At 37.2% G+C, this 26,316-nt stretch overlaps 1 protein-coding gene and 1 long non-coding RNA gene across 4 annotated transcripts in view; one reads left to right on the top strand and one right to left on the bottom strand.

Moving 5' to 3' along the window:
* The window catches only part of RAB3C (RAB3C, member RAS oncogene family), a 283,534-nt gene extending 276,121 nt beyond the window's left edge, over window positions 1–7,413 (top strand). For both annotated transcript variants that reach the window (XM_019414304.2, XM_019414303.2), the window contains exon 5: window positions 6,232–7,413. In XM_019414304.2, the coding sequence (XP_019269849.1) occupies window positions 6,232–6,419 (188 nt within the window). In that variant the 3' untranslated portion in view covers window positions 6,420–7,413. The remainder of the gene's footprint in view (window positions 1–6,231) is intronic.
* LOC109261755 (uncharacterized) overlaps window positions 5,906–26,316 on the bottom strand; it is a 68,882-nt gene continuing 48,471 nt past the window's right edge. For both annotated transcript variants that reach the window (XR_008423856.1, XR_008423855.1), the window contains 2 exons: window positions 7,515–7,702; window positions 5,906–6,018 (listed from right to left, as the gene is read on the bottom strand). This is a non-coding gene — a long non-coding RNA (uncharacterized LOC109261755). The remainder of the gene's footprint in view (window positions 6,019–7,514; window positions 7,703–26,316) is intronic.

Genomic DNA, 26,316 nt, shown 5'->3' with positions numbered 1-26,316 from the left:
ATATGGTCGATAATAGAAAATATATCATGTGTGCTTGTGAAGAATAATATTCTGTTAAGATCTATTTATTCTGTAGTGTTCTAATCTGCTCTGTTTGGCAGAACTATCAATTGTTGAGAATAGAGTACATATGTATTTAGATGTTCTGATGTTGGGTACATAAATATTTACAATGGTTATACCTTCCTGGAGTGACCCTTTTGTAATAGAATATTTATACATCTTCCTTGTCTCTCTTACTATTTTAAGTTTAAATTATTTTTAATGTTTATTTTTGAGAGAGAGAACGAGCTGGGGAGGGGCAGAGAGAGTTGGAGACACAATCTGAATCAGGCTCCGAGCTCTCAGCACAGAGTCCAACACGGGGCTCAAACTCATAAACCATGAGATCATGACCTGAACTGAAGTCAGATGCCCAACCGAGTCCCCCAGGCACCCCTTAAGTTTAATGTCTGTTTTGTCTGTGACCATGTTTTTCTCTCTTTAGCTATGTGTGTTGGTCTCTGTTCATCCTCTTCCCTTTCTTTTAGGATTCTCAAAAGGTGTCTTGTCTATGAATAATTGTTAGTTCTTGTGAAGGAGCAGCAAAGTTAAGAATAACCTATGTTGCCATCTTAGTGATGACACTCTAGAAATAAGAATTTTAAGTTGGGTCAAAATGTAATTTTTAGCAGTTTGGTAGCCAAATGTAATACACAGCCATATCTAGAGGAAACTTGGAAGTGCCTTGGATCAAGGCACTTCACTAGAGGAGGGGTGGACAGGCTTGTCGACCTTAGTGACTAACTTTGGTGCTTTCTAGGAGGGAATGTCAGTAGAGTTAGTTAATAAAGTAGATTTTCTTCACAAAAGGAATGAATCCTAGCATGGGCTACTGTAGTTGTAGCACTACCCTTTGTACTGCTAAAGCTGAGCTTCTCTCACCTACAGATAATGTTAAACTCCTGTCAGGAGTAGGAAAGGCAGGCACCAAACTTTTTCTACATCCACCATGATTTGTGAAGGCCATACAATAACCCTTATATATAATAAGAATCCAGATGAAGCAGGAGAAAGCTACCATCTGGTCAGGCCTGGCTAATGATGAGGACTCAGACTAGAATATTTGAGTACTTATTGTAGCAATATGAATCTTTGGCTTAGTTCCGGTTCTCTTCAGCTTTGGAAGGCTTTCTCCAGCACTTCTTGAGGCAAGTATATTCAAATTCTTATTGATTGCTCCTCCTGAAAAAAGAGCTCACTTGCCAGCTCATTGTGCTGCTCAGAAATCCAGAGTTTTGGCCCTAATGTCACCCAGCTGGCAGCAAAATGACCTTTTTTTCCACCCTGGTTCATCTAGTTCCACAGAACTGCCATTAGAATCTGGAAATCAAAAGTCTTATCTAAGCACAAATCATAGATTTTTAATAATGAGATGAAAATGATTTATTGCAATATGGTTGTAGGAACTGCTTACCCTCTATAAAAATGATAGCAATTCTGATTATTCTTTCAAAGTGAAGTTGAAGACCGTCCAAGTGCCCCAAATAGTGGTTAGGATTTTCCTGGGGGTGGAGAAAGAGACTCAATGTCCCAGAACATCTTTTGAAAACAAATGACATTTCACAACATGGTATAGCCATTAACATGTACTAATACATTGTTGCCTATAAAAGAAAATTTCTCTAGGACCTAGAGTGGTGGACATGGGAAATCATTTCGATAGAGATCTCTTATGGCCATCATACATTTTCACTGATTTAACACATATTTTAAAAATATGTATAACAGCATAATTGAAATGTAATTCCTACCTCATGAAATTGACCCATTTAGAGTGTACAATTCACTGGGGCTTAGTGTATTCTGAGTTGTACAACTTTACTGTAATCAAACTGAAACATTTTCATCACCCCGGAAAGAAACCCCACAGCCATTAGCATTCATTATCTCTTTCCTCAACTTGCCATGCCAGCCCTAGGTCACCACTAACCTACTTTCTGTCTCTATAGATTTGCCAGTTTTGGACATTTCGTATAAATGCAATCCTACAATGGTAGTCCTTTATGTATACTTATTTAGCATAATGTTTTCAAGAAAAACTTTCTATGATTGAATGATAACCCATTATATGGATATACTACACTTTGATGATCCATCAGTGGATGAGACACTAGGGCTGGTTTCTTTTGTTGTTTATTAGAAGTTGTGGCTGTAAACACTTGTATACAACTTTTTATATAAGCTTGTTTTTATTTCTTCCAGGTATATACCTAGTGGTAGAATTGCTGGGTCATACTGTAACTATGTTTAACAAGTTAAGACTTCCAGAGTATTTCCAAAAACCTGGATCATTATACATTCCCATCAGTGGTGTTTAAAGATAGTGAATGCTTGACTTTACTTTCTAATGGGATGTTTCATGCACCTCTAATCCTCCCCATGTCTGGCAACCACTCATCTGTTCTTTGTGTCTGACAGTTTGTTTTTCTGTTGTTGTTTTAGATTCTACATGTAAGTGAGATCATATGGTATTTCTTTCTCCATCAGATTTAATTCACTTACTATAATGCCCACAAGGTCTATCCTTGTTGACACAAATGGCAAGATTTCATTTTGAATGTTAAATAATATTCCACTGTGTATATATAATAGACCCCATTTTCTTTTTCCATTTATCAATTGACACTTAGAATTACCATATGACCCAGCAATTCTATTTTTAATTTTTTGAGGAACCTCTGTTTTCCAGAGTGGCTGCACCAGTTCACACCAATGGTGCGTAAGCATTCTCTTTTCTGGACTTATTTACCAGAACTTCTTTTTAAGATTATCACTTCTCACCTTTCAAAATGACTATCTTACTGTTGCTTTGTTTTGCATTTTTCTAATGACTAATAAGGCCCAACACGTGTTCCCTTTTCATTTACCTGTTTGCCATGTATAGGTCTTCTTTAGAAACAGGTCTATTTTTTAATCAGATTTTTTTTTTTTTTTTTTGGCTACTCAGTTGTAGGAGTTTTTTATACATTTTAGATAATCCTTTGTCACATTTATGATTTGCACATATTTTCTTAATTGTGTTGATGGTTTCCTTCACTATGCAGAAGCTTTTTAGTTTAAAAATCTGATTTCAGGGGCACCTGGGTGGCTCAGTCAGTTAGGTGTCTGACTTCGGCTCAGGTCATGATCTCGCGGTTCATGAATTCGAGCCCCATGTTGGGCTCTGTGTTGACAGCTTGGAGTCTGCTTCGGATTCTGTGTCTCAGTCTCTCTCTCTGCCCTTCCCTTGCTCATGCTCTGTTTGTCTCTCTCCAAAAATAAGGATTAAAAAAAATTAAAAAATCTGACTTCAAAAGCAAACTAGTGGGACTATTTCAATTAATTGGCCATAGATGCCTGGATTTGTTTCTGAGCCATCTATCCTGTTCCACCTACCTATGTTATGTTTTCATGCCTGCTTACACAACATCAAAGAATCAATGCTACTTTCAAGCCTTCTATATTATAAGGTTATACCTTCCATAGATAGTGATTCCCCTTATAGATCTGGGCATGGAAAATGACAACATTGAGACAATGGATTCTAATTTTGAAGTAAGTTCTCTGCATAAAATGTTATCCAACAGCAATGCACTGCTGTTGGTGAAAGCAAGAATCCATCTTTGCTGCAAACGTCATTGTTGTCTTGCCAGCCACCCACACCATCAGCATCCATCAACATCGAAGCAAGACCCTCCACCAGCACAAAGATTAATACTCACTGAAAGCTCAGATGGTTAGAAATTTTAAAGTATTTTTGAATTATGTACATTTTTGACACATAAACTCATATACACTGGGAAACCAAAAAATTCATCTGGCTTGCTCTATTGCAATGTTCACTTTAGCGAAGTGGTCTGGAATTGAACCGACAAGATCTCTGAGGTATGCCTCAGATTATTTCTGATGGCCACCTCCATCAGTCTTATGTAGCACAATGTATCAGAGTACCGATCATTATGATAGTTGTTTCACAGTCTACACTATAAGCTTTCACTATTGAAAGAATTAGAAAATTAACTAGATTTAGAGTATGGTTATTGATTAGCATAGAATTCACAATTCAGCTGAAACCAAAAAGTTGCAAGAGAATGTCCAGGTTAGTAGTTCAAAGCCAGTTTTACCATTATAAACTGGGCAAATAAATGTTAAGGCAAAGAACTAGATACATTTGTGCCTGTTTCCTTACCAGGAAATTATTTCAATACTAGCACCTACTTCACGGAAGAAAGGAGGTACAATATATCAAGTTCTTTGAATAGGACCGGTTATATGATAACCATTCAAATATTTGTTTAATTAATACTATTATCATAGCAGGGTTGGGTTCACTTGGCACTTTATATATATTTTCTCCTTTGAGCCTTGTGACTCTGAGCCTTCGAGCTCTGTAACTAAGTAAGGCAAATGTCAAAAGTAACCTGACAAAAAACATGACTTGATGGTGAGGCTAGATTTCCCATCTTCTGACTGATAATCCATCTACCACTTACCATACCCTGGCACCTTCTTCTATAGAAGACTGTTGTAATATGGTGTTATTTTCCTGGTCAAGCCCCTGAGAGAATTCTGGCTCTTGGGATTTAGGTTCATTTTACTAACCTCAAGTTGTAAACCAGCATCAGGGTGTGTCTCAAAGCCCAGATTAAAGGAATCACATTTGACAAAAGCTTACACAGATTACTGTTTTATGAGACTTTCAAGTCCAGTGTATTCCCAAATGCCACTATCTAAGGAAACTAAATATTAGCATGAGAGAACTCAATCTGTCCATAAAACCTTTGTGCCAAATTATGGGATTTTTTCCTCTAAGTTCAGTGGAATCTTAGCATCCTTACTTAGCACTGGGAAAATCCCCAACAGGATGCATATAGTCCTACATCTTGGCAATAAACACATTGTTTAGATCCATACTGTTCTTCCTCGTGCTCCTCTAAATCCAATCCTACAATTAATCACATCGTATTTTTACAATACATAATGAGTGAAATTCAAGCTCAAAAATAGTCATAACTAAATTATAAGTTTTTCCAGAGAATTGCTTTTTATCTTTCAATATTACTTTTAAAAAGTATTCTGGGTTATTAAAGTGTTTAGACATGGATGTAAAATATTAGTCTATTTTTTTCCTCCTTTGGTCTCAGGAGCTGAGATGAAATCAAATGATTTAATCATTCTGAATCCATGTGGCTCCTTTGAGATAGGGCCAGATGTAAGCAGAAGGATTTATAGGGCGTAAAATTCAGAATGGATTAGAAAAGCATTTTTGTGTCCAGCCCAATACATCCTAAATCAAAGTCCCCTGAATGGACTGGGGAGGTTGTCATGGCAACTAACTGGCAAGCTAAGCCCCTGGAATGTGAAGGCAAACAATAGAGTGTTAAGATTGTGTACAGAACAGCCAACTATGGCTGCTTCTGCCCAGGTACAGTGACACATCGGTAGAAGTGTCCAACTGCCACCACCTTTTTTTGTACCTCCTGGCTATTCTGGCATCTCTTTGGGAATGTATCAGGTCCTTTCCCAGAGGTCAGTAAAAACACTGCTGCTGATAGATGACAGAAGCCCTAGGAAATATACAAAGCAGTGAAGGGCTAAGAGGACACAAAAATTTCTGAAAGGAGGTTGAAGCACATTTAAGGTAAATCCAGCGACTCCTTAGTGCCACCTTGTGTCCAGTTAGATGCTGAAAATTTACCAAAAGCCCACCCTCCCTCGTTTCCTGGGGCCCCAGCAGGGCAGACACAGAAAGAGTCAGACCAGACCCTGGTGATGTTTGGTAGCCCCTATTGCAGGTTAAGGAAAACATGTAAGTTAAAAGCTTTGATAGAATCTGAAATGGGACAAGAAAGATATGCCAAATAACATCCATCTTAGAGAAGTTTTTGAGAAGCTACCTGGTGCCGGGAGTTGGAAGGACATGTTGTGGCAGATCCTCGATGGATGTTGCCCTTACTAACTTCTGCAAAGAGATTTGTTGGTGTTCATTCAGCCGTGCTGGGAGCAAAAAAAAAAAAAAAAAAAAAAAAAATGGGAACACAGCCGTGAACAAAAGAATTTGATACAAGAAGATAACATTTGTTCAAATTGCATCTTGGGCCCACCTCTTCTCTCTCACACAATCAAGCAGCAAAAACCATAATCAAGTCCCATTTAGTTTTCAGCAGAAGTGTAAAGTGACCAAGCTGTGTTTCTCTTTGTTTCCTCCAGGGTTTGAATTTTTTGAAACAAGTGCCAAGGATAACATTAATGTCAAGCAGACATTTGAGCGTCTTGTGGATATCATCTGTGACAAAATGTCAGAGAGTTTGGAGACAGATCCGGCCATCACTGCCGCCAAGCAGAACACAAGACTCAAGGAAACCCCTCCTCCACCACAGCCCAACTGTGGTTGTTAATGTCCCCACAAAGGCAGTTCTGCGGGGCGGGGGGCAGATCACCAACCAACAGCATTTATAAATGGTTGATTAACCTTCATTTATACTGCCTAATAATTATTTGAGGGAAATCTTTGATGTCAGTGGCTCATACATGCATTCAATTTGTGGGAGATTTCCTGTGTTAATATGTGGCAAATATGTGATCTCAAATTTGTAAGGACTATCCATCTATAAACATCTGGTATTTGCATGTAATTTGTTACTTGTCTTTGTAGGCTCTTTTTGTTTCAGATTTCTTCTCAAGATTAAGCTACTGCTGGGACCTCAGACTGTAATTTCACTACAACTGACTTTTGTGCCACGGGTTCAAATTTGCAATTCACTTGTATGGATGATAAACAAGGAATTGTTTGTGTGTGTGGACAAGAGGAGATCTCAGGAGACCGTCATGGGTCTGGTTAGTTTACCGTTCAGGAAATGTGTCTGTTTTTCAGTGTTATTAATAACTGAGGAGACCATTGACTATAAAGAACTTAAAGTACTGTGTTTGAAACTCTTGCCAATTTTCTAAGACATTAAATCTAGTTCCAGTGTGAGAAGTAGAATTATTTAATAGGAACTAGATTTAAACAATCCTCTTAATTTAGTTTAAATAATCAATGTCTCTAACCCAGGGTTACTGTTGCCACTGTATGTGCCCAACATTCTGAATCGTTGAGGGCACCAACAGCCTGAGAGGCATCTGGTTAAGGCATGATGTGACAGTTGTTTTAACCAAGACAGGTAGGAATACCTGCAGCACTCAAAGGACTGAGTTCACCCCTATTTCCCTAATAACTGCCCCCCATTACACACACATCACCACCACTTTCTGAAACCATCACCAATGCTCAGAATCAAGCTCAAGTTGAAGCTTGTTAGAGCCCCTCTTCTCACAGGATAGAGGCTTGCTTCCCAAACCAGTGCCTTCTGTTCACACCTCAGCTACATTCTTGTACCTAATACAAGTAATTTAAACAATATCCCAATGGTTCAGTCTTTTTCAATCCAGTTCTTCCTAATTCTAATGCATATCCCCATTCCCTATAGGAATAACAAGCATACAAATCTCACCAGCTCTTTTCATTGGGCACCAGAAGGAAATTGGCATCCTCAGCACATCCAATATTGTTTGCAATTTAGATGTTAGGAAGGCACAGATTGGCAGATGTAGAAGGACAGTTTCATTAGGTAGAGTCACTTTCCCCGTCTTTTGGTGGCTATGTTCAAGTTTTTTTTTCCCCTCTCTTCATGCACAGTTCCTGTAAAAGTATTGGGTGAAAGTCTTTTTAGCAAGGATACTGATAGGTAAATTTGCCATTGGATAATAAATGTCTACAAGCTAAAGAACTAGGTCATATACATTATTAGTAAGAAAGTGAAACTTACAGAATACCTGTGGGATGTTTTAAGCCTATCAGTGTCATTTCTCACCTTGAGCTTCAGATCCACTAATTGGTAATAAATTTCCACCTTGGCACCCTAGATGGCAGGCCACAGCTTAGTAAAGACAAGAATGTGTTATTGGATTTTAATGCTCCAACAAGCTTCAAGAATTCCAGAAATGACAGTGAAGGGAAAGAGAAGGGGAGTGGCAATCAAAACATATTTGTTTGCTACAGAAGTCTATTTGCATGATAGTGCACTATTTCTATAACCTGGACTAGAACATGGCCATGTTCAATGATAGAGCTGTTAGGTTCAGTTGTATAATCTAATACCAAGCAAGAAGGCAAGGAAAACTTGCCTCTCTCACAGCCCCATCCCATATACATATACAGATGTCCGGGACCTAAGTATGAAGTCCACATGGCTTTTACAAGGACCTTGCTATATGTATTATTTTAAAGGGGAGAGCAGAATCAGGGTCAGAAACGTAGAAGGTAAAGAGCTGAGTTTTACTTTTGTGTAAACCCCTTCTCTGAGAAACTGACTGAAATTGGCCCTAAGACCAAAAGACCAAGTCAGGAGCCTACTTCACAATGTCAGACATGACTAATTTGAACTAATCAGTTCAAAATTTGACTAATTTATGGCAGTCAGGGAAGCGGGATGCCCAAGTGTCATTGCCAAGGAATTGTGGATACTTTGTTTTCCAAACCTCAGTTGAGGTGGGGCTTTCCTAATTCATTCTCTGTCCCACCCAGGTGTGAGTTTCAATGACAAGTTTCCAGAGGGGATTGTAACAGAGCTCAATGCTATGAAGCATTAGGAAGAGAGAATATTCTCTATTCCTAATTTTACTAACGGATTTTGGTTTGAAAATTAAATATTTTTTGTCATAAGAGGTAATGCTGGAGGATTCAACTATATTACTTAAAATTTTTAACACTAATTGCAATGTTTAACATTTTTGCTGACAATACACACACACTCAGCTTCTTACATTCTCTCCATCCCTCACAAAAGCTTAATAGCCACAAATTGTTTTTAACGATGGCGTAAATTTGTATTTACAAGATCAAGATACCTTAAAAAGTACATAGTGTGTACATTTAAAACATCCATCTTGTTGTATTTGATACAATTCAATTAGTGTTTCAAGTATGAATCTGTCTCTCTGATGCCCATCTTCTCACCCTCACCCCTGCCATTACTTTGAGAAACAAACCTTGATTGTTGAGCAAATGCTTCCAAGAGCTTTGGTGTTGGTACATTCCTTTCCATTCTTAGTTCAAGTGCAAACCTGGACTGGAAATTTTTCATCTAAATAGGTGTCCTCCAAGTGGATGGGCATTTACATTTCGGAGGACATGGATGGATGAAGAAGGTGCATGATATTTCTCAAGTCCTAAGATGGCAGTTTAAATGTGGCATTCCATGTTTGGGGTCCTAAGAACAATTGAGTTAGGACAGTCCATCCCTTCTTTGCTGCTGCACTCCCCTCTCCAGCACAGCTTCTACTGCCTTGGTGAACTTTGCTGTAGGTTCTTCTAATTCCTGCTGAGGTTTACCTCAAGTCAGTATCCCTTTGCTGCCTGGTAAATAAGTGCTAAGATTATTATTTCTCAAGGGAACTAGGATGCCTTCAGTTGTAGCAGAAAACTGCAGCATCATTATGATAAATGTGAAGGATAAATTCTACAAAACTAAAACCTAACTTCAACAAGACACTCAAACACATGGTGTTTCTTCTTTCGCCTACTTAACTCTGATCCAGAATCATTATAGTCCTTTTGTTGATCACACTGGTCATTTTTCAGGGACCAATTTAAACCTCCAATTTTGACCAAGTCTATGCTGAAAATAGACTTTCACATATTAAATATTTTTTAAAGTAGAAATACTCCACTATTAAATGAACTTCCATAAAGCAACAGTAGTTTTGGAATGTGGTAGTCTGTTATCAGAGGTTCATCCTGACGGGCTTGGTCCACTGTGTGTCTTATTGCACAATGAGTATGTCTTATGCCATCCTCGGTTGACCATGTGGCACTTGTCAGACTATGTTTAAAATGGATCCAGACTCTACCAAGCCATCTTAAGGCTGAGGTAGTAGCTGCATGTGAAAAACTGTGACCTAAATCTTATCTTCAAGTCATGACTAAAACCCTTTGAGACCAAAAAGTGTTTGTGAATAGTTTTCATATACTATTAGAATTCTCAATCAGGTATTTCTGGTGTGGTATATTTAGGAAGTGGTCTTTCTGTCTGAAGAAACGTTAAGTTAGAGAGTTTGCATGACTGGTAACTCAAACTCTTTGTTCCTTTGTGTGTATACTCAGAGTGCTATGTCAGGGTAGCATGTGAGCAACTTGACCCATGTGGCCTTTCTATTCACCCCCCTGGAAGATAAAACCTCTGCATCACTGCTTTGCTTTGCCTGTTTGTGTATACTACTTGTGCTTGAGTAGTGCACCAGTAAAATGAAGAAGCCTTTCCAACAAGCTGAACTGGTAGGGTCAGTTTTCTGGATTGCTTTGTATTGTAAGTGATTTTTGACCAAAGCAACATAAACCTGTTTTCTATTCTGGAATGAATTAAGACAAATTGGGTCAAAGATGAAGTTTATGACCAGAAAAAAAAAAACAAAAAACCTCTTTCTCCCTATGATGCACTTAAAGGGCTCTAGATTCTAGAAATACAGTATCCCCTAAGGGTGCAAAAACAGGTCTGGGATATTTATTTAAAATAATATGTATGTATTATTAGCATTTCATAAGTAAATGTTTTTTTTTCTTAAAAACCTTTACAGAAATGTTGGACACTCCAATCAACTAATTCCCTTTGGTAGATTAAAATATTTACACTTAGGCCACTTCCAACACACACACACACACACACACACACACATACAGATACCTTTTATATGAAAGGAAATTTTCATATATGGTGCTTTCTCAGTGCTAGGGAAAAGGGAGCTTCTGCTGTGTTCCAACTGTAACTCACATGTTGTTTAAAAAGGTCTACACAATAGATTCTTTGCGCTGATTTGTGTGTTTGTGCACATAATTTCCAGTAAGAATAGAGAAAAATACGTTTTGCCAACATCCTAGAGAAAAATAATTTCCAAACCTCTGTCAGAGCATGTAGCTGGTAAGGAATTGAACTTTCCACTTGTGGTTCTCTTTTCCACTTCCTGGTGGTTTTTTTTTTTTTTTTTTTCATTTTTTAAAGCACTATCCTCTCACTGACTGACGGGACCGAGAATAGGATGTGAGATTCAAATTCCACCACTTCCCTCCCATCAGCACTACTGTTGGTGGAGTTTCAATCAATAAGTATTTGCTGAAATGGAGTTGGGGGTTTACCTGTGTATTTCCTTCACCTGTATTCATACTTTCCTTCCTAGTGGACAACTGAGAGTTGGCTGTGGCTTTTTTTTTAATGGCCATATTTCCATATTCATGTTTGTGGCTAGGGATTGCTTAGGTTCATGAATGCTGTTCTTAAAGACACAGATGGTACGTGACCCATACAGGCCCCTGGCCTTTCAGGGACGTGAGCATGACTTGCATCTGTCTAGTGGTTCCATATTCCTCATCAAAGTGAAATCTGGGGATTGTTTGCTCTATCAGTAGGATGGTTTTCCATGCATTGTTTCATCATCCCTAGGATGTGTGCTAAATGAAAACTTCCTGTAATTCCTGTTAATATATTGTTGTCGTCAGACGTGATGTGATACCGTTGGACTGTCCAAATGTACAACTATTTAATGGTGTTTGTGGAACTGAAATGTCTTAAATGTTGCATGAAATATGTTATAAAAATAGATTTGTTTTCTATTTTTCAACACCTCATAATTGAGGGTTCATGGGCCAATAAGTGCAATATTTAATGACTTACTCAGTGTATATAAACTAGCGTGCAAGAGTGAATTATAATGAATGTGTGAGATGCTTTGATGGCTGTGTAACTTATTCAAATTATTTCTCGTAGCTGTATTTGTCTAGTGGTGCAATTTATACAGTAAGTACCTTATTGGTGTCATGTGAAACTCCTCTGTGCCTATTTTAAAGTACTTTTTTTCCTATAAAACCAAACACTTAGTATCTGCAAATATATGTCAATTTTGCGCTTTAGAATTGTGGATTTTATTTTTAAAACAGAATCGATGTTCATTCATTTTATATAGGCATTCCCTTCTTAAATTCAGAGTTTTCCTCTTATAAGAGGGTAATTTAGATACCTAAGAAAAAATATGCACATAAGGTAAAGTCATATTTATTCTTCTCAGAAATGTTGATCACATATTCTGCGTACTAAGAATTTTTCTTGCATTTGTGTATATATTTTGTTATTCGATTTTGTATTTTGTTTGCAAATTCAACACTGTCAACCCAGGAATTCTAAAACATTGATGTCTTTTTAGGTTGTAGTTAATGTTTTACTCACTTTCAATTCTCAATTGTCCACACTGGTGATAGAGGAGAAGCAAAAGTCAGAATTCTTAATTTTCTTTGGTATTTCAACATAGATTCATATATTCATCCTCAAACCCCCTTGGTTAATCTTACAATTAGAGGCCTAGAATTTCAGTGAGATGCAAAAATTAAAAAAAAAAAAATAGGCCTGGTTTCTGGATTAACAAAAACTGTATTTTTTTTACATGAGGTTTGAAGTAGATCAACTACCTTAAGTTTCTATATGCCAATTTAATTTTTAAGGCAAAACACTCATTTTAATATTGTACTTTGCCTTTTCATTTAGTTAGCAAAATAAATGATGATACCCGTAGGAAGAAAAGTTATGATTTTTTCACTAAAAGTGATGAAAAACAGTTGGTTTTAGATAACCTTGGCCATCTGTACATCATATGAAACCTTCCATTCTTTCTACAGCAGTTGCCTGAAATTGACATGTGAGGATGTGCCAATAATCTTAAATGGCTTTGGGCTACCACCAGTGATGTGTGGCCCTATTTTTAAATGTGATAGCATGAAATTTATACTCAGCTCTCAAACCAACTGAAGAAGTCAAGTGAATGTGGATGAAGCAGGGAGATTAGGGATGACTTTGTGCCAAATTGGAAAAAAAAAAAAAAAGATGAACGTAAGCAGGGAGCCAACACTAGAATAATTTAAGAGCATATGTAAATGTTTCGTTAGTCATCACAATTATTGAATACCATGTGCTTAGCGCTGTGGGAATTAAACAGGGAAGATGTATGGTTCCTACCCCTATATACTGACTGAAAAACAGGGAAAAAAATACCAGGATATTATGTGAATGCTAAATTATGGCAGGATAGAGGAGTAGAGAGAACTCTAAGAAGAGTGAGACTCAAGAATGTGATCCCAGCAAGAATGAGATAATGAGATTTTTCCAGACAATACATGGGCAAGGTCACATTATGTTCCCTATGAATGGAAATGTGCAGAAGGGGCAGCTATATATCATTGCTTTTCTGCAGAGAACCCAACTGGCCTTGTAAAAGCCAACAGATTACCCTGTTTGGCGCCCTCTTGCTTTTGTCCCCATGAGGAAGATAAGTTGCAGCATCGACATATTCCTCTGTGCTGAGCAGCCCCAGACTCTGCCACAAAACATCAACTGCTTTAAAGTCACATAAGAACAGTTGATTTAGACATTTTGCCCATGCATCAAACCACAAAACATTGTATAATTCAATGTCAACAAGACAGATGTGTGCCCAGAGATTTTTCTGTAGTTCTATGTTTCCCACTGAGCATTTTGGGAAATGCACAAAGACTTTTGTAACCGGGCACTTTCTGGCTCCTCAGTGACTGTTCTATGGAGCTCTTCTTCAGAAAATATTCAGTAACAGCTTAGTGCTTTCATATAGTGATTGTGACATTTAGTTGAAAACTAACTGCTGCACAGCAAATATCGTGACTCTTATGTGTCCACAGGAGCTCTTGTCTGGGTTTAAAGCTACAAAGTATTCACATTGTGAAGTTTTAATTCTCTTTATTGAAATTGTGTAAAAACTGTATGTGCTCTATTAGGTATTAAGTTTGTATGTGAATTCTGTATAGAAAGTGGTTTTTGTTCTTTGGGTTTATCTTGTTTTATTTTTTGGAGATTACAATAAATATCTAAGAGACTATATTCCTGAATTTCTCAGCCTTAGTCTGGTAATTTTTTTTTTTTTGTTTCCTTTCAATTTGTATTATTTTTGGTCTTAGGATGCCTATTTTCATTTCTTGTTACCTTTCTCTTCTACAATCCTAGACACATTGGTGAGCTTGAACTAGAGAAAGAGTGTGAACATACTTTTATTTCAGGCTATGGTTTTCTCAATTGTGGATTTGGACTTAGCCAGAGGAATTAATTCTAACTGTAATCTTTGAGGGTAAATACTGTATTATACCAGACTGAATGCATTCCAGGGTCCTAAAGCTCTTGGTTAGAGAATCAAGAATGGCTGCCAACATACTAAAAAGTCACCTCTACAATGTCAAACACCGTTTATCCTTGCATCTGCACTCCAGGGTCCAATGATCGTATTGGTATCCCACTAGCACCGCTTAAGAGCATTCAAAAAGGACAATGTATGAGTGTTGTGAGTTTTGTTTGATATGTGGTGCATGGTGTAGTGATGCTTCAGATGCGGTGTGGGCTTGCTTTGGTCTTGGACCTCAGGGCATGCTGAAGCATGCAGCCATCAATCTCTTTGCATCACAGCTGATCTACTAGTAGTTTCAAGATCTCTTAGTGATCTAATTGTGCTACTAGTTCTATTTCTAGATATTTTCTTCTCAATGTGTTCTCAGGACCATTTCCAGACTCTTGCTAAATGTAAGTCAAGTGAGGTCCCGGGAATACTTACATGGGTCCAAACAGCTTCCTAAACTGAATTTGTTAACAGGAATCTCACCTACCTGAGTAGACAAAACTAATAGAATACAAAGAATCCACATGAAATAAAAAAATAATAAAGGGCTTCCAGTTATATCTTCTATTCTATTCCTATTCTAATTCTATTCTCTATATTAATTCATGACTCTACATGAAAATACATACAAAAGTCCTGACCCTCAATGAACTCATACAATTTTAACAAAGGAAACTTCCCACTATGAATTACCAACATTTATAAATTTAATTTTCCCTAAAATGTGTGTCTAATAACTGAACATTAGAAATTTATTTTAAAAGATCTCACCCAAAAATGTCTCCCTTAAAATTTTATGAAATACATTTTTTAGGGAATAGTTCTGTACCCCTCAGATACAGTGGTAAAAATCTTGCCAGGGGCAAGATTCCAAGATTACACATGCTTCCTGGTCATTCTGAGGTTACTGTGGCCAAACTAGTTTCAATGGGTTGTAGCAGAAATTCCCTCAACTTTCATCTTACTACCTTAGTAATAGTACTTAATATTATTATTAATAAAGTAATACTATTATTTAGTAATAATACTCCCGGATTTGAATTAAATTTAAAAGTGAAGCTTCTGTGTGGCTATTGCTTCCTCAACAGCATTAACAAGGTAGACAAGAAAAATACATCTGTTACCCTTAAAAGATGCTAGGCTTCCTACTGCACTTGAAAAGGATGTCTTTTTAAGAAAAGGGCACACAGCAGGCCATAGTCTTTGTATGCTTCTTGTGCAATTGTCACCCCTGGGCTCTCTTACTTCACCTACCAAGTCCAAAGAATCTTTAGTCTGGTGGAGAGGTAGTCTAGCTCTCTAGCTTTTCTTCCTGATCTATTTATGTCCTGAGTCCTTTACATTCCAGTTTCTTCTTGATGAACTCTAAGTCTCATATAAGTTCAACTAAAAATCATATTCTCTATTTTTTAATGTTTTGTCTATCTCTTAAAACAATTTTACTGGTTACCTTTCTTCCACTCAGAGTATAAGCAATATAAGGAGGACAGTTATTGGGAGAGAATCTGGATTAAGGTTTCAAAATGGTATCTTAGGAAATAATTATAGAAAAATTTGCTAAATGCCAATATAGAGGTTACAATATGAAAGCATACAACAGGAGCAGTTAACCCAGACTGGAGGCAAGGAGATTGGAATATTCTAAGAAGGCCTACAAGAAGAGATGAGGCCTAAGCTAAACACAGATCTAGAAGTTGGGTAGGGGCAGAGTGAAAGAAGATCGTTTCTAACAGAGCAGCAAATGGAAGCCAGGGAGGTATCTCAAAGCATAGTGTATACGTACTCCAAAGCCATTCACACAAGTGACCACAGGGTGGAAGAAAAGGAGAATAAGACTAGGGCTGAGATCTTGACACTTGTCTGAAATGCTTTCCAAGTCTGGATTTCATTCTCCAGTTGTGAAAGAGTCTTAAAGGGAGAAATTGGTTTCATCAGATTTGACTTTTGAAAGATCACTCATGTGATTATAGTGGAAACAGAAAAGCACCGGAAAAATGTCCTAACTATCCACAGTTACATGCCTGAATTAAGGATGGCTCCCTATTGAGGAAGAGTGGGAGACACAGGACATTTCAGTTTAGAAGGGAGGTAGTGATAACCTGTAATATTCCAGCAGAGGGAGAATTAGAAATCAAAGGTGCCCCTGAGGTTTCTGACTCAGCTTATTATATAGATATTAATGTCATTATCTAAGACACAACAGTACAGGGTCTTATTCAAGATGGAGACATGGCAAGATTCTGAACTCACTTTATCCCACAGATACATGAAATCTGCAGTTATATGTGGAACAACATCCTCTGAAAAAAGTCCCTAAACACCAGCTGAATAACACATAAACAGTGGAAAAAAGGAGGCACACACACCACACACACATCAAAGTGTGCCAGAGAGGAGGATTTTGCTGTTAAACCCCACCCTGGGCAAGGTGACCACCCCAAGCAGGAGGGACCTCAAAACCAAGAGCTTCTGCTTATGGATCAAAAGATTTCTCCCCACATCAGGCACCCCAACTTTTAAGGCCTGTACCTCAAAGATAAGCCTGCAAAACATCTAGATTTAAAAGCCAAAGGGACTCATATCCATGAGACTTGCAAGTATATAGCAAACTGACAAACTGCAATTAAAGTGCATATGGGCTCATACTTCATCACAGAGGCACTCAGCTGAGAGGAACCCAGACTTAATGGCAAAGAGGCTTATTTACTTAAAGCACCATGCTGAGGAACACACATCTAATGTAACACATCTAGAGGCTGGAGATTTCTCTGGGGACTTAAGCTGGTGGGCATCATCTTTGTATTCTCCTCTCTACCACTCCCTCTCACTGCAATCTCTTGAAAGAGAGCTGTTTTCATCCTCTGGCACCCTCATTTGTGCGGTAGCTACACAGATAATACGTCTTAATCACCTGGCTCTTATGGCCAGGGGAGCTTATGCTTAAAGGTCCCAGAGGACTGTAACCCACAGAGACACAGTTCTTAAAGGGCCACCACACTGAAAGCACAGCAAAAGGCAACAGAAGGAGAAACCACATCTTTCTGTGAAAAGAGGCCTAATAGCTTATCTTGGTAACTGGGACCTGAAGGTCAGGATTATAATTAAACACACATCTAAGCACCCACAGTAATCTTCTCCAGAAACCTCATGGAGTAGATTTTATTTGTATTCTCCCTCTACCATGTTTCACAGGGCAAGTACCTCTCAAAAACTGGTGCATCAGACACATACAAAAGCCCCACTCTATGTCTCTTGATAAGTTTTATGTCTTATGCCTCAGTGTTTGTTGTTGCCACCCAGGAGATGTCCCTTAAGTGCCTACCTCTGGTGGTCACTGAGAGTTGCATTCCTGGGTCTCACGGGACCTTAAGGAATAAACTGGTGTTTCTTGGCAGTGTAACACTCAAGTCATTGTGCAGAAAGCAGAATAAAACACACCCCAGTCTTTCATGAAAGAGACTTATTTGCCATGCCTGGACTTTCAGCCTCAGAAATCACCTTCTCCTTTGACACACAAAAAGGGGCCAACTGAATTGCACTGCAGGGATGAGGTCTTTGGAGACCCTCTTTGTGCTCTCCCTCTGTCTCACTTCAGACCACTTGTATCTCCTGGAAAGGACATTGTATGCTATTCTGGCATGCTCATTTTTGTGACTGCCACTCAAGGGACATCTCTAGATAGTGTCTAGTAAGACCTATGATTGCAGTCACATAAAACTGTATATATTTGCATACTCTAAAACCTGCTGCCTGACGGTCTGGCTCCAATTAGCCCAAATCTACATGCTGAGATATTCCCATTTAGAACATTAACACCAGGAAATACTGGTAGCCACTAAAAATAAAATTGGCTGTTTGGAAATCACAAATATTTCAGAGACAACCAAAAGGGCAGGGTTTAAAGATAAAGTTTCTATATGAGGTCATTCCTTCAATCGTGGAAGAAGTCACTTTTTTATCAAATGAATAAAAACCTGGGTGGCTCAGTCAGTTAAGCATCTGATTCTTGGTTTTAGCTCAGGTCATGATCTCACAGTTCGTGAGTTCGAACCCCATGTTGGGCTCTGTGCTGCTGATGTGAAGCTTTCTTGGGGTTCTCTCTCTGCCCTTTCCATGCTCATGCACACACTCTCTCTTTCTCAAAATAAACAAATTTTAAAAATTAAACAAATAAAAACCAACATAAAGTCAAACAAAGAGAAGAAACAGAGGAGTGTCTTCCAAAAGAAAAAACAAAACCTCAAAAAAGCCCTTAACCAAATGAATAAATCTATGTGCCTGTTCACAGGGATGTTTACTGAGTTGGGAGAAGAATGGATGAACACATGGAGAACTTCAACAAAAAAGACAGACACTATAATCAAGTATCAAATAGATGTCAGAGAGCTAAGGAATACATTAAATGAACTGAAAAATACACTAGACGTTCAACAGTAGACTAGATGAAGTAGAAGAAAGGATCAGTGAACTCAAACACAGTAATAAAACTCATCCAATGAGAGCAATAACAACAATGAAAAAGAAAGAAAGAAAAAAAAGATAGCTTAAGGGACCTACAGAACATCATAAAGCAGACCATATTTAGCATTATAGGGGTCCCAGAAGGAGAAGAGAAAAAGGGTAGTAAGCTTATTTGCAGAAATAATGGCTAAAAACTTCGATAACCTTAGGAAGGAAATAGACATCCAGATCCAGAATCCCCAAGAGTGCCAAACAAAATGAACCAAAAGAGAACCGCAGCAAAACACATAAAATGTCCAAAGTTAAAGACAAGAAGAGCCTCTTAAAAGCTGAAAGAGAAAAAGCCACTTGTTAGGTACAAGAGAACTATCACCAGATTTATTTTCAGCAGAAACTTTGAGGGCCAGAAGGAAGTTGTAGGATATTTTCAAAATGCTGAAAGGAAACAACTATCAACTCTACATAGCAGTTACCATTGAGAACAGAAGGAAAGAGAGAGTTTTCCAAACAAGCAAAATCTAAAGGAGACTACCACTAAACCCTTCTTTTAAGAAATACTGAAGACATTTCTTCAAGCTGAAAATATAGATTGCTGATGAGTAATAGAACAGATTAAAGTATAAAACTCACTGGTAAATATAAACATGCAATAACATTTAGAATATTCTAATGTTGTAAGGTTGGTGGATTAACCCTAACTTGTACAAGAAAACATAGGCAATAATCTAATATCAGCCTTATCAACATATTTATGCATATGTTTCCTCAGGCAAGCCAAACAAAATTAAAAAATGAATTATTGGGACTACACCAAAATAAAAAGCTTTTTCACACTCACCTAAACCATCAACAGAACAAAAAGACAACCTACTAAATGACAGAAGATACTTTCCAATGATATATCTGTAAAGGCCTAATAATCAATGTATATAAAGAACTACAACTCAACACCAAAAATACAAATAATCTTATTTTAAAAATGGCAGAAAACCTGAATAGACATTTTTCCCAAGAAGACATACTGATAGCCAACAGAAAAATGAAGAGCTGCTCAATATCACTCATCATCAGGATATGATACAAATCAAAACCACAATGAGGTATCATCTCACACAAGTCAGAATAGCTAGTATTAAAACAAACAAACAAAGCATTGGTGAGAATGCAGAGAACAAGGATCTCTCATACACTGTCAGAGGGAATGTTAATTGGTGCAACAATTGTGGATATTCTTCAAGAAATTTAAAATAGAAATACAATATAATGCAATAATTCTATTACTGGGTATTTACCCAAAGAAAATGAAAACAGTAATTTCAAAAGATATATGTACCCCTATATTTATTGCAGCCTTATTTACAATAGCCAACATATGGAAGCAACCTGTGTCCATAGATACATAAATGGGCAAAGAAAATCTAAAAAAAATAATAACAATATTATTATTATTTTACCATACAGAGAATAAGATCTTGACATTTCCAACAACATGGATGGATCTAGATGTTATTATAAGTTAATTTAGTGAAATAGAGAAAGACAAACACCATATGATTTCACTTCTGTTTGGAATCTAAAAAAGAAAACGAAAACAAAAAAGGCAGAAATAGACATATAAATACAGAGAATTAATGGTTGCCAGGAGTGTAAGATAAGATGGAAAAATGGGTGAGTGGGAGGCACAGTCATCCAGTTATGCAATGAGTAAGTTACCAGGATCAAAGGTACCGCATAGAGAATCTAGTCAACGATCCTATAATACTGTTGTATGGTGACAAATGGTATCCACACTTGTGAGAGCATAGCATTATGTACAGAGGTATTTAATCATTAAGTTGTACACCGAGACTAATGTAACACTGTTCACCAACTATACTCCAATAAAAAAATTAATGACATTCAGTGGCTGAATGGGTAAAAAACAAACAAACAAACAAAAACCCTTGGAGCGCCTGGGTTGCTCAGTTGGTTAAGCAACCAACTCTTGATTTCAACTCAGATCATGTTATCACAATTCGTGAGTTCAAGCCCCATATCAGGCTCTGCACTGTTGGTGAAGATTGAGATTCTCTGTCACTCCCTTTTTCACACGGACTCTATGTATCAAAATAAATAAATAAACATTAAAAATACCCAAGACCCATCAATATGCTGCTTACAAGAGACTCACCTCAAATATAAGGAGACCCACAGACTGAAAGTGAAGGAAAGGAAAAAGATATTCCATTAACATAGAAACAAAAAGAAAGCTGGTTAGATGTACTGACATCAGACAAAATAAACTTTACAACAAAGACTGTGATATAAGAAAAAGAAGGGCATTATATAATGATAAAGGGGGTCAATCCAACAAAAGAATACATTTGTAAATATATATTACCCAACAAAAACACCTATACACATAAAGCAAATATTTACAGACCTAAAGGGAGAAATAGACCATGACACAAAAGTAGGAGTCATAACTTGCACCAATGGATAGATCATCTCGGTCAGAAAATCAATAAGGAAACATGAGCTGTAAATGACACATTAGACTAGGTGGACTGAAAAGATATATAGAGAACAAATTCTATCCAAAAGCAAAAGCTCATATATTCTTCTCAAGTGCAAATGGAGCATTCTCTAGGATAAATCATATTAGGCCACAAAATGAATCTTAATAAATTTAGGAAGTTAGAAATCATACCAATGATCTTTTCCAAACACAATCTTGTGAAACTAAAAATCATTTACAAACGAAAACTGACAAATCACAAATACGTGTAGATTAAACAACATGCTAGTAAACAAACAATGAATCAAAAAAGATACCAAAAGAGAAATTTAAAAATGCAGTGAGTCTAATGGAAATACAACATACCAAAACTTAATGAGTAGCAGCAAAAGAAGGTGTAGCAGGAAGTTCACAGTCATAAATGACTACATTAAGAATACTGATAAATCTTGGGGTACCTGGGTGGCTCAGTCGGTTAAGTGTCCGACTTCAGCTAAGGTCATGATCTCACAGTTGGTGAGTTTGAGCCCTGCGTCAGGTTCTGCTGACAGCTCAGAGCCTGGAGCCTGCTTCAGATGCTGGGTCTCCCTCGCTCTCTGCCCCTCCTCACTAACACTCTTTTTCTCAAAAATAAAAACAAAAAATTTAAAAAAAGAATATTAATAAATCTCAAATGAACAACTTTACTCCTCAAGAAACTAGAAAATGGGGGACAAATGAGGTCCAAAATTAGCAGAAGGAAGGAAATGACAATGATCAGAGATCAAAGAAATGAAACAGAGACTTAAGAGACAATAAAAAAGATAAATGAAACTAAGAGCTAGTTCTTCAAAAATATAGAAGTGCCAAGCATTAGTTAAACCCATCAAGAAAAAAGGGCTACAATAAAATCAGAAATTAAAGAAGAGACATTATAACTGATACCACAAAAATACAAAGAATTTTTAGAGATTAATATGAAGAATTATAAACCCCCAAACTGGACAAGCTAGAAGAATTGGATGAATTCCTCAGATTATATAATTAACAATAATGACTCATGAAGAAATAGAAAATAGGAACAGACTGACTACTAGCAAGGAGTTTGAATCACTAATCAAAATCTCCCAACAAACCAAAGTCCAAGAACAGATAGGTTCTCTAGAGAATTACACAAATATTTAAAGGATAATACCAATTATTCTCAAGCTCTACAAAAAAAAAAAAAAAGAAGACCCTTCCAAATGTTATTACAAGACCAGCATAATAATGATACCAAAACCAGACACAGGCAAGACACACGCAAACACACACACAGAAATTATGGGCCAATATCTTGATAAACATAAGATACAGAAATTCTCAACAAAGTATTAGCAAGCAAAATTCACCAATATATTAAAGTACTTTTACACCAAGATCAAGTGGGATTTATTCCAGGGATGAAGGATGGTTCAACACCCACAAATCAATGTGATGTGCCACACTAACAAAAAGAGGGGTAAAAGTCAGAAGATAAATTCAATACACACAGAAAAAAGCATTTGACAAAATTCAACATCCATTTAGGATAAAAATTCTCAACAGTGTGGGTATAGAGTCAATGTAACACAATATAGTAAAAGCCATACATGATAAACTGATAGCTAACAATGCATACAATGGTGACAAGCTGAAAGATAAGGAAAAAAAAACAATGATGACTACTCTAAACGCTGTTAACCAACACAGTACTCGAGATCCTGGCCAGAAATTTAGGCAAGAAAAATAAAAGGCATCCAAATTGGAAAGGAAGAACGTCACAATTTGCACATAACATAATACTATATATATAGAAAACCCTCAAGATTCTCCAAAAAACCCTATAAATGAATGCAATAAGTTTGTAGGATACAAATACCAGTATACAAACATCTGTTGGGTTTCTATCCACTAACAACAAACTCTCAAAAAGAGGTTAGTTAAACCATCTCATTTACTATTTTATCAAAAAGAATACCTAGGAATAAATTTAACTAAGGAGGTCAAAGACCTGTACTCTGAAAACTAGAAAACATTCATTAAATAAACTGAAGAAGATACAAATAAATGGGAAGATATTCCATGCTTATTAATTGGAATAATATTGTTAAAATGCCCATATTAACCAAGCATAATCCCCAATTTAGTGGATCAAATTATTATCACAATTTGAATGGCATTTTTCACAGAAATAGAATAGACCTATGATTTGCATGGAATCACAAAAGACCCCAAATAGTCAAAGCAATCATAAAAAGATCACAACTGGAGGCATCACACACTTCCTAATTTCAAACTATATTATAAAATTATAGTAATCAAAATAGTATTGACATAAAAAACAAACACATAGATCATTAGAAGACACTTTAGAGTCCTGAAATAAACCTGTGCACAAATCTTCCATTTATGACAAAAGAACCAAGAATATGCAATGTTAAAAAGACTGTCTCCCCAATAAATGGTTGGAAAATAGGATAACCACATGCTAAAACATAGAACTGAACCACTTTCTTACACCATACACAAAAAGAAATTCTAAATTGATTAAACATATGAATATAAGACCTGAACCCATAAAACTCTTGGAAGAAACATAGGCGGGGCACCTGGGTGGCTCAGTGGGTTAAGCGTCTGACTCTTGATTTCAGCTCAGGTCATGATCTCACAGCTCATGGTTTCAAGACCCTTGTTGGGGTGTGTGCTGACAGCAAAGAGTCTACTTGGGATTTTCTCTCTCCTCTCTCTCCTCCCTCTTTCCTTCCCGCCCTCTCCCTGCCTCTCTCTGTGCTCACCACCCCCTTCTCACAAAATAAATAAACACTTTTTTTAGAAAAGAAACATAGGCAATGCATTCCTTGACATTGATTTGGTCCTAGTGATGACTTTTTAAGTATGATTCCAAAATCAACTAAAGCAAAAACAAACACAGGGCTACATTCAAATAAAAAGCTTCTACAGACCAAAAGAAATCAACAAAATGGAAAGGCAACCTACTGCATGGGAGAAATTATGTGTAAATCTTATATTTGAGAAGACACTAATATGCAAAATATTTAAAAACACTCTTACAACTCAGTACCCTTCACTGAAAAAATTTGGATTAAAAAATGGGCAGAGGATCTGAATAGAATTTTTTCCCAAAGAAGATACACAGATGACCAAAAGGTATATGAAAAAAGATGTTCAGCATTACTAATGATCAGGAAAATGTAAATTAAAACTACAAGGTATGAGATATTACCTTATACCTGTGAGAATGACTATTATCAAAAGGACAAGAAATAATAGGTGTTGGTGAGGATATGGAGAAAAGGGAACCCTTGTGCACTGTTGGTGGGAATGTAAATTGGTGCAGGCACTGTGGAAAACAATGTAGAGTTTCCCCCCAAATTAGAACTACCATATGATTCAGCAACTCCATTTCTGGGTATTTACCCCCAAAAAACCAAAAACACTAATTTGGGGGGTGCTTGGGTGGCGCAATTGGTTAACCATCCGACTGTTGATCTCAGCTCAGGTCATGATCTCACAGTTCATGCCTTCAAGGCCAGCATTAGGCTCTGCACTGGTGGCACAGAGCCTGCTTGGGATTCTGTCTCTCCTTTTCTCTGCCCCTACCCTGCCTGTTCCCCCTCTCTCCCCTTCTCCTCTCTCTCTCTCAAAATAAATAAACTTAAAAAATCTTTAAAAACCCTACTAATTTGAAAAGATATATGCACATCCATGTTCACTGCAACATTAAAAAATCCTGTGTTCACCAATGGATAAACAAAAACAAACTATATATATATAGTGGGTGTGTGGGTTTGTGTGTAGTAGGGGTGTGTGTGTGTGTTTATGATGAAAAATTATTCAGCCATTAATAAAAAGCAAACCATGCCATTGCCATTTGCAACATGGATGGACTTTGAGAACATTACATTAAGTTAAGTAAGAGCAAAACAAATACTTCTGATCTTAGGTGATTGTGGCACCAGTGGCAGTGACACTAGTAATCCTTTTAGCAGAGGATAAAATCAAAGTGGCAGGTGAAATTCTGAAAGGTGACACAGCCTGCAGCTGGAGGGTCCTGTGCTCTTCAGCAATACCCACGTGTCTGAGGAAAGACCGTCATGATTTGGGGGAGGGAAAAGAATGATAACAAGACAGACAAGAAAAACAGGGAGAACATGTTTTTTATAACTTGTCCCAGGGTTTTAGCAAGAGGTCCAAGGTCAAACGTCTGGAACTATTCCATTCAAGGATCCCCCTACTGGGCCATAGGCACATCAAAAGTCCCACACCTCTTCCAGCTCTGTTTCCAATTTTTTTTAACACCCCCCCTTTTTTTTTTTTTTTTTAATTAAAACAAGCCTGTTCTCAACTTTAACAAGGAGTTGGCTCAAGTAAGAGAAACCAAAACCTTGGGTTATATCGCCACCTTGTGGAAAACAAAAGAAGGACTTCTAACTGCCAAATTGTTCAACTGTTAAATCATGTGAAATGATGTAAAAGCATTATCTACTTCCAGCGTGGCAGTAGAGACACATTTCATCAAGCACTCTCAAAAATTATAGGAATATGGTACTGCAAAAAGAAATTGACAATTCTCCAGCAATTGAACTAAAATATATGGAATTGTGTAATCTATCTGATAAAGACTTCAAAATACCTGTTATGAAGAAATTCAACAAGCTGCAAGAAAACCCAAGAAGACTATCAAATGAATTCAGGAATAAAATTAATGAACAGAAGAAATTATTTACTAGATTTTCAAATTCTAAAAGAGAAACTAACCGAAATTCTAAAGCTAAAGAAATCAAAGAGTGAGGTTAAGAATACTTTAGAAATTACTGGAGGGTACTTGGTTGGTTCAGTTGGTTGAGCATCCGACTCTTGATTTCATCTCAGGTCATAACCTTGAAGTTCATGGGATCAAGCCTCACATGTGGCTCTGTCCTGACAGCATAGACCCTGCTTGGGATTCTTTTTCTCTCTCTCTCTTTCTCTCTCTGTCCCTCCCCTGCTCCTTCATTCTCTCTCTCTCTCTCTCTCTCAAAATAAATAAATAGACAGCACTGGAAACATAGCAGATTAAGGGGAAGAGAGAAGAAGAAATCGTAAGATAGGAACAAGAC

Source organism: Panthera pardus, unplaced genomic scaffold, assembly GCF_024362965.1.
Source record: "Panthera pardus isolate Hobbes unplaced genomic scaffold, ASM2436296v1 HiC_scaffold_2, whole genome shotgun sequence".
Lineage (NCBI taxonomy): Eukaryota > Metazoa > Chordata > Mammalia > Carnivora > Felidae > Panthera > Panthera pardus.
The sequence above is the reverse complement of the archived record's forward strand: the minus strand, read 5'-3'. Positions and strand labels throughout refer to the sequence as shown.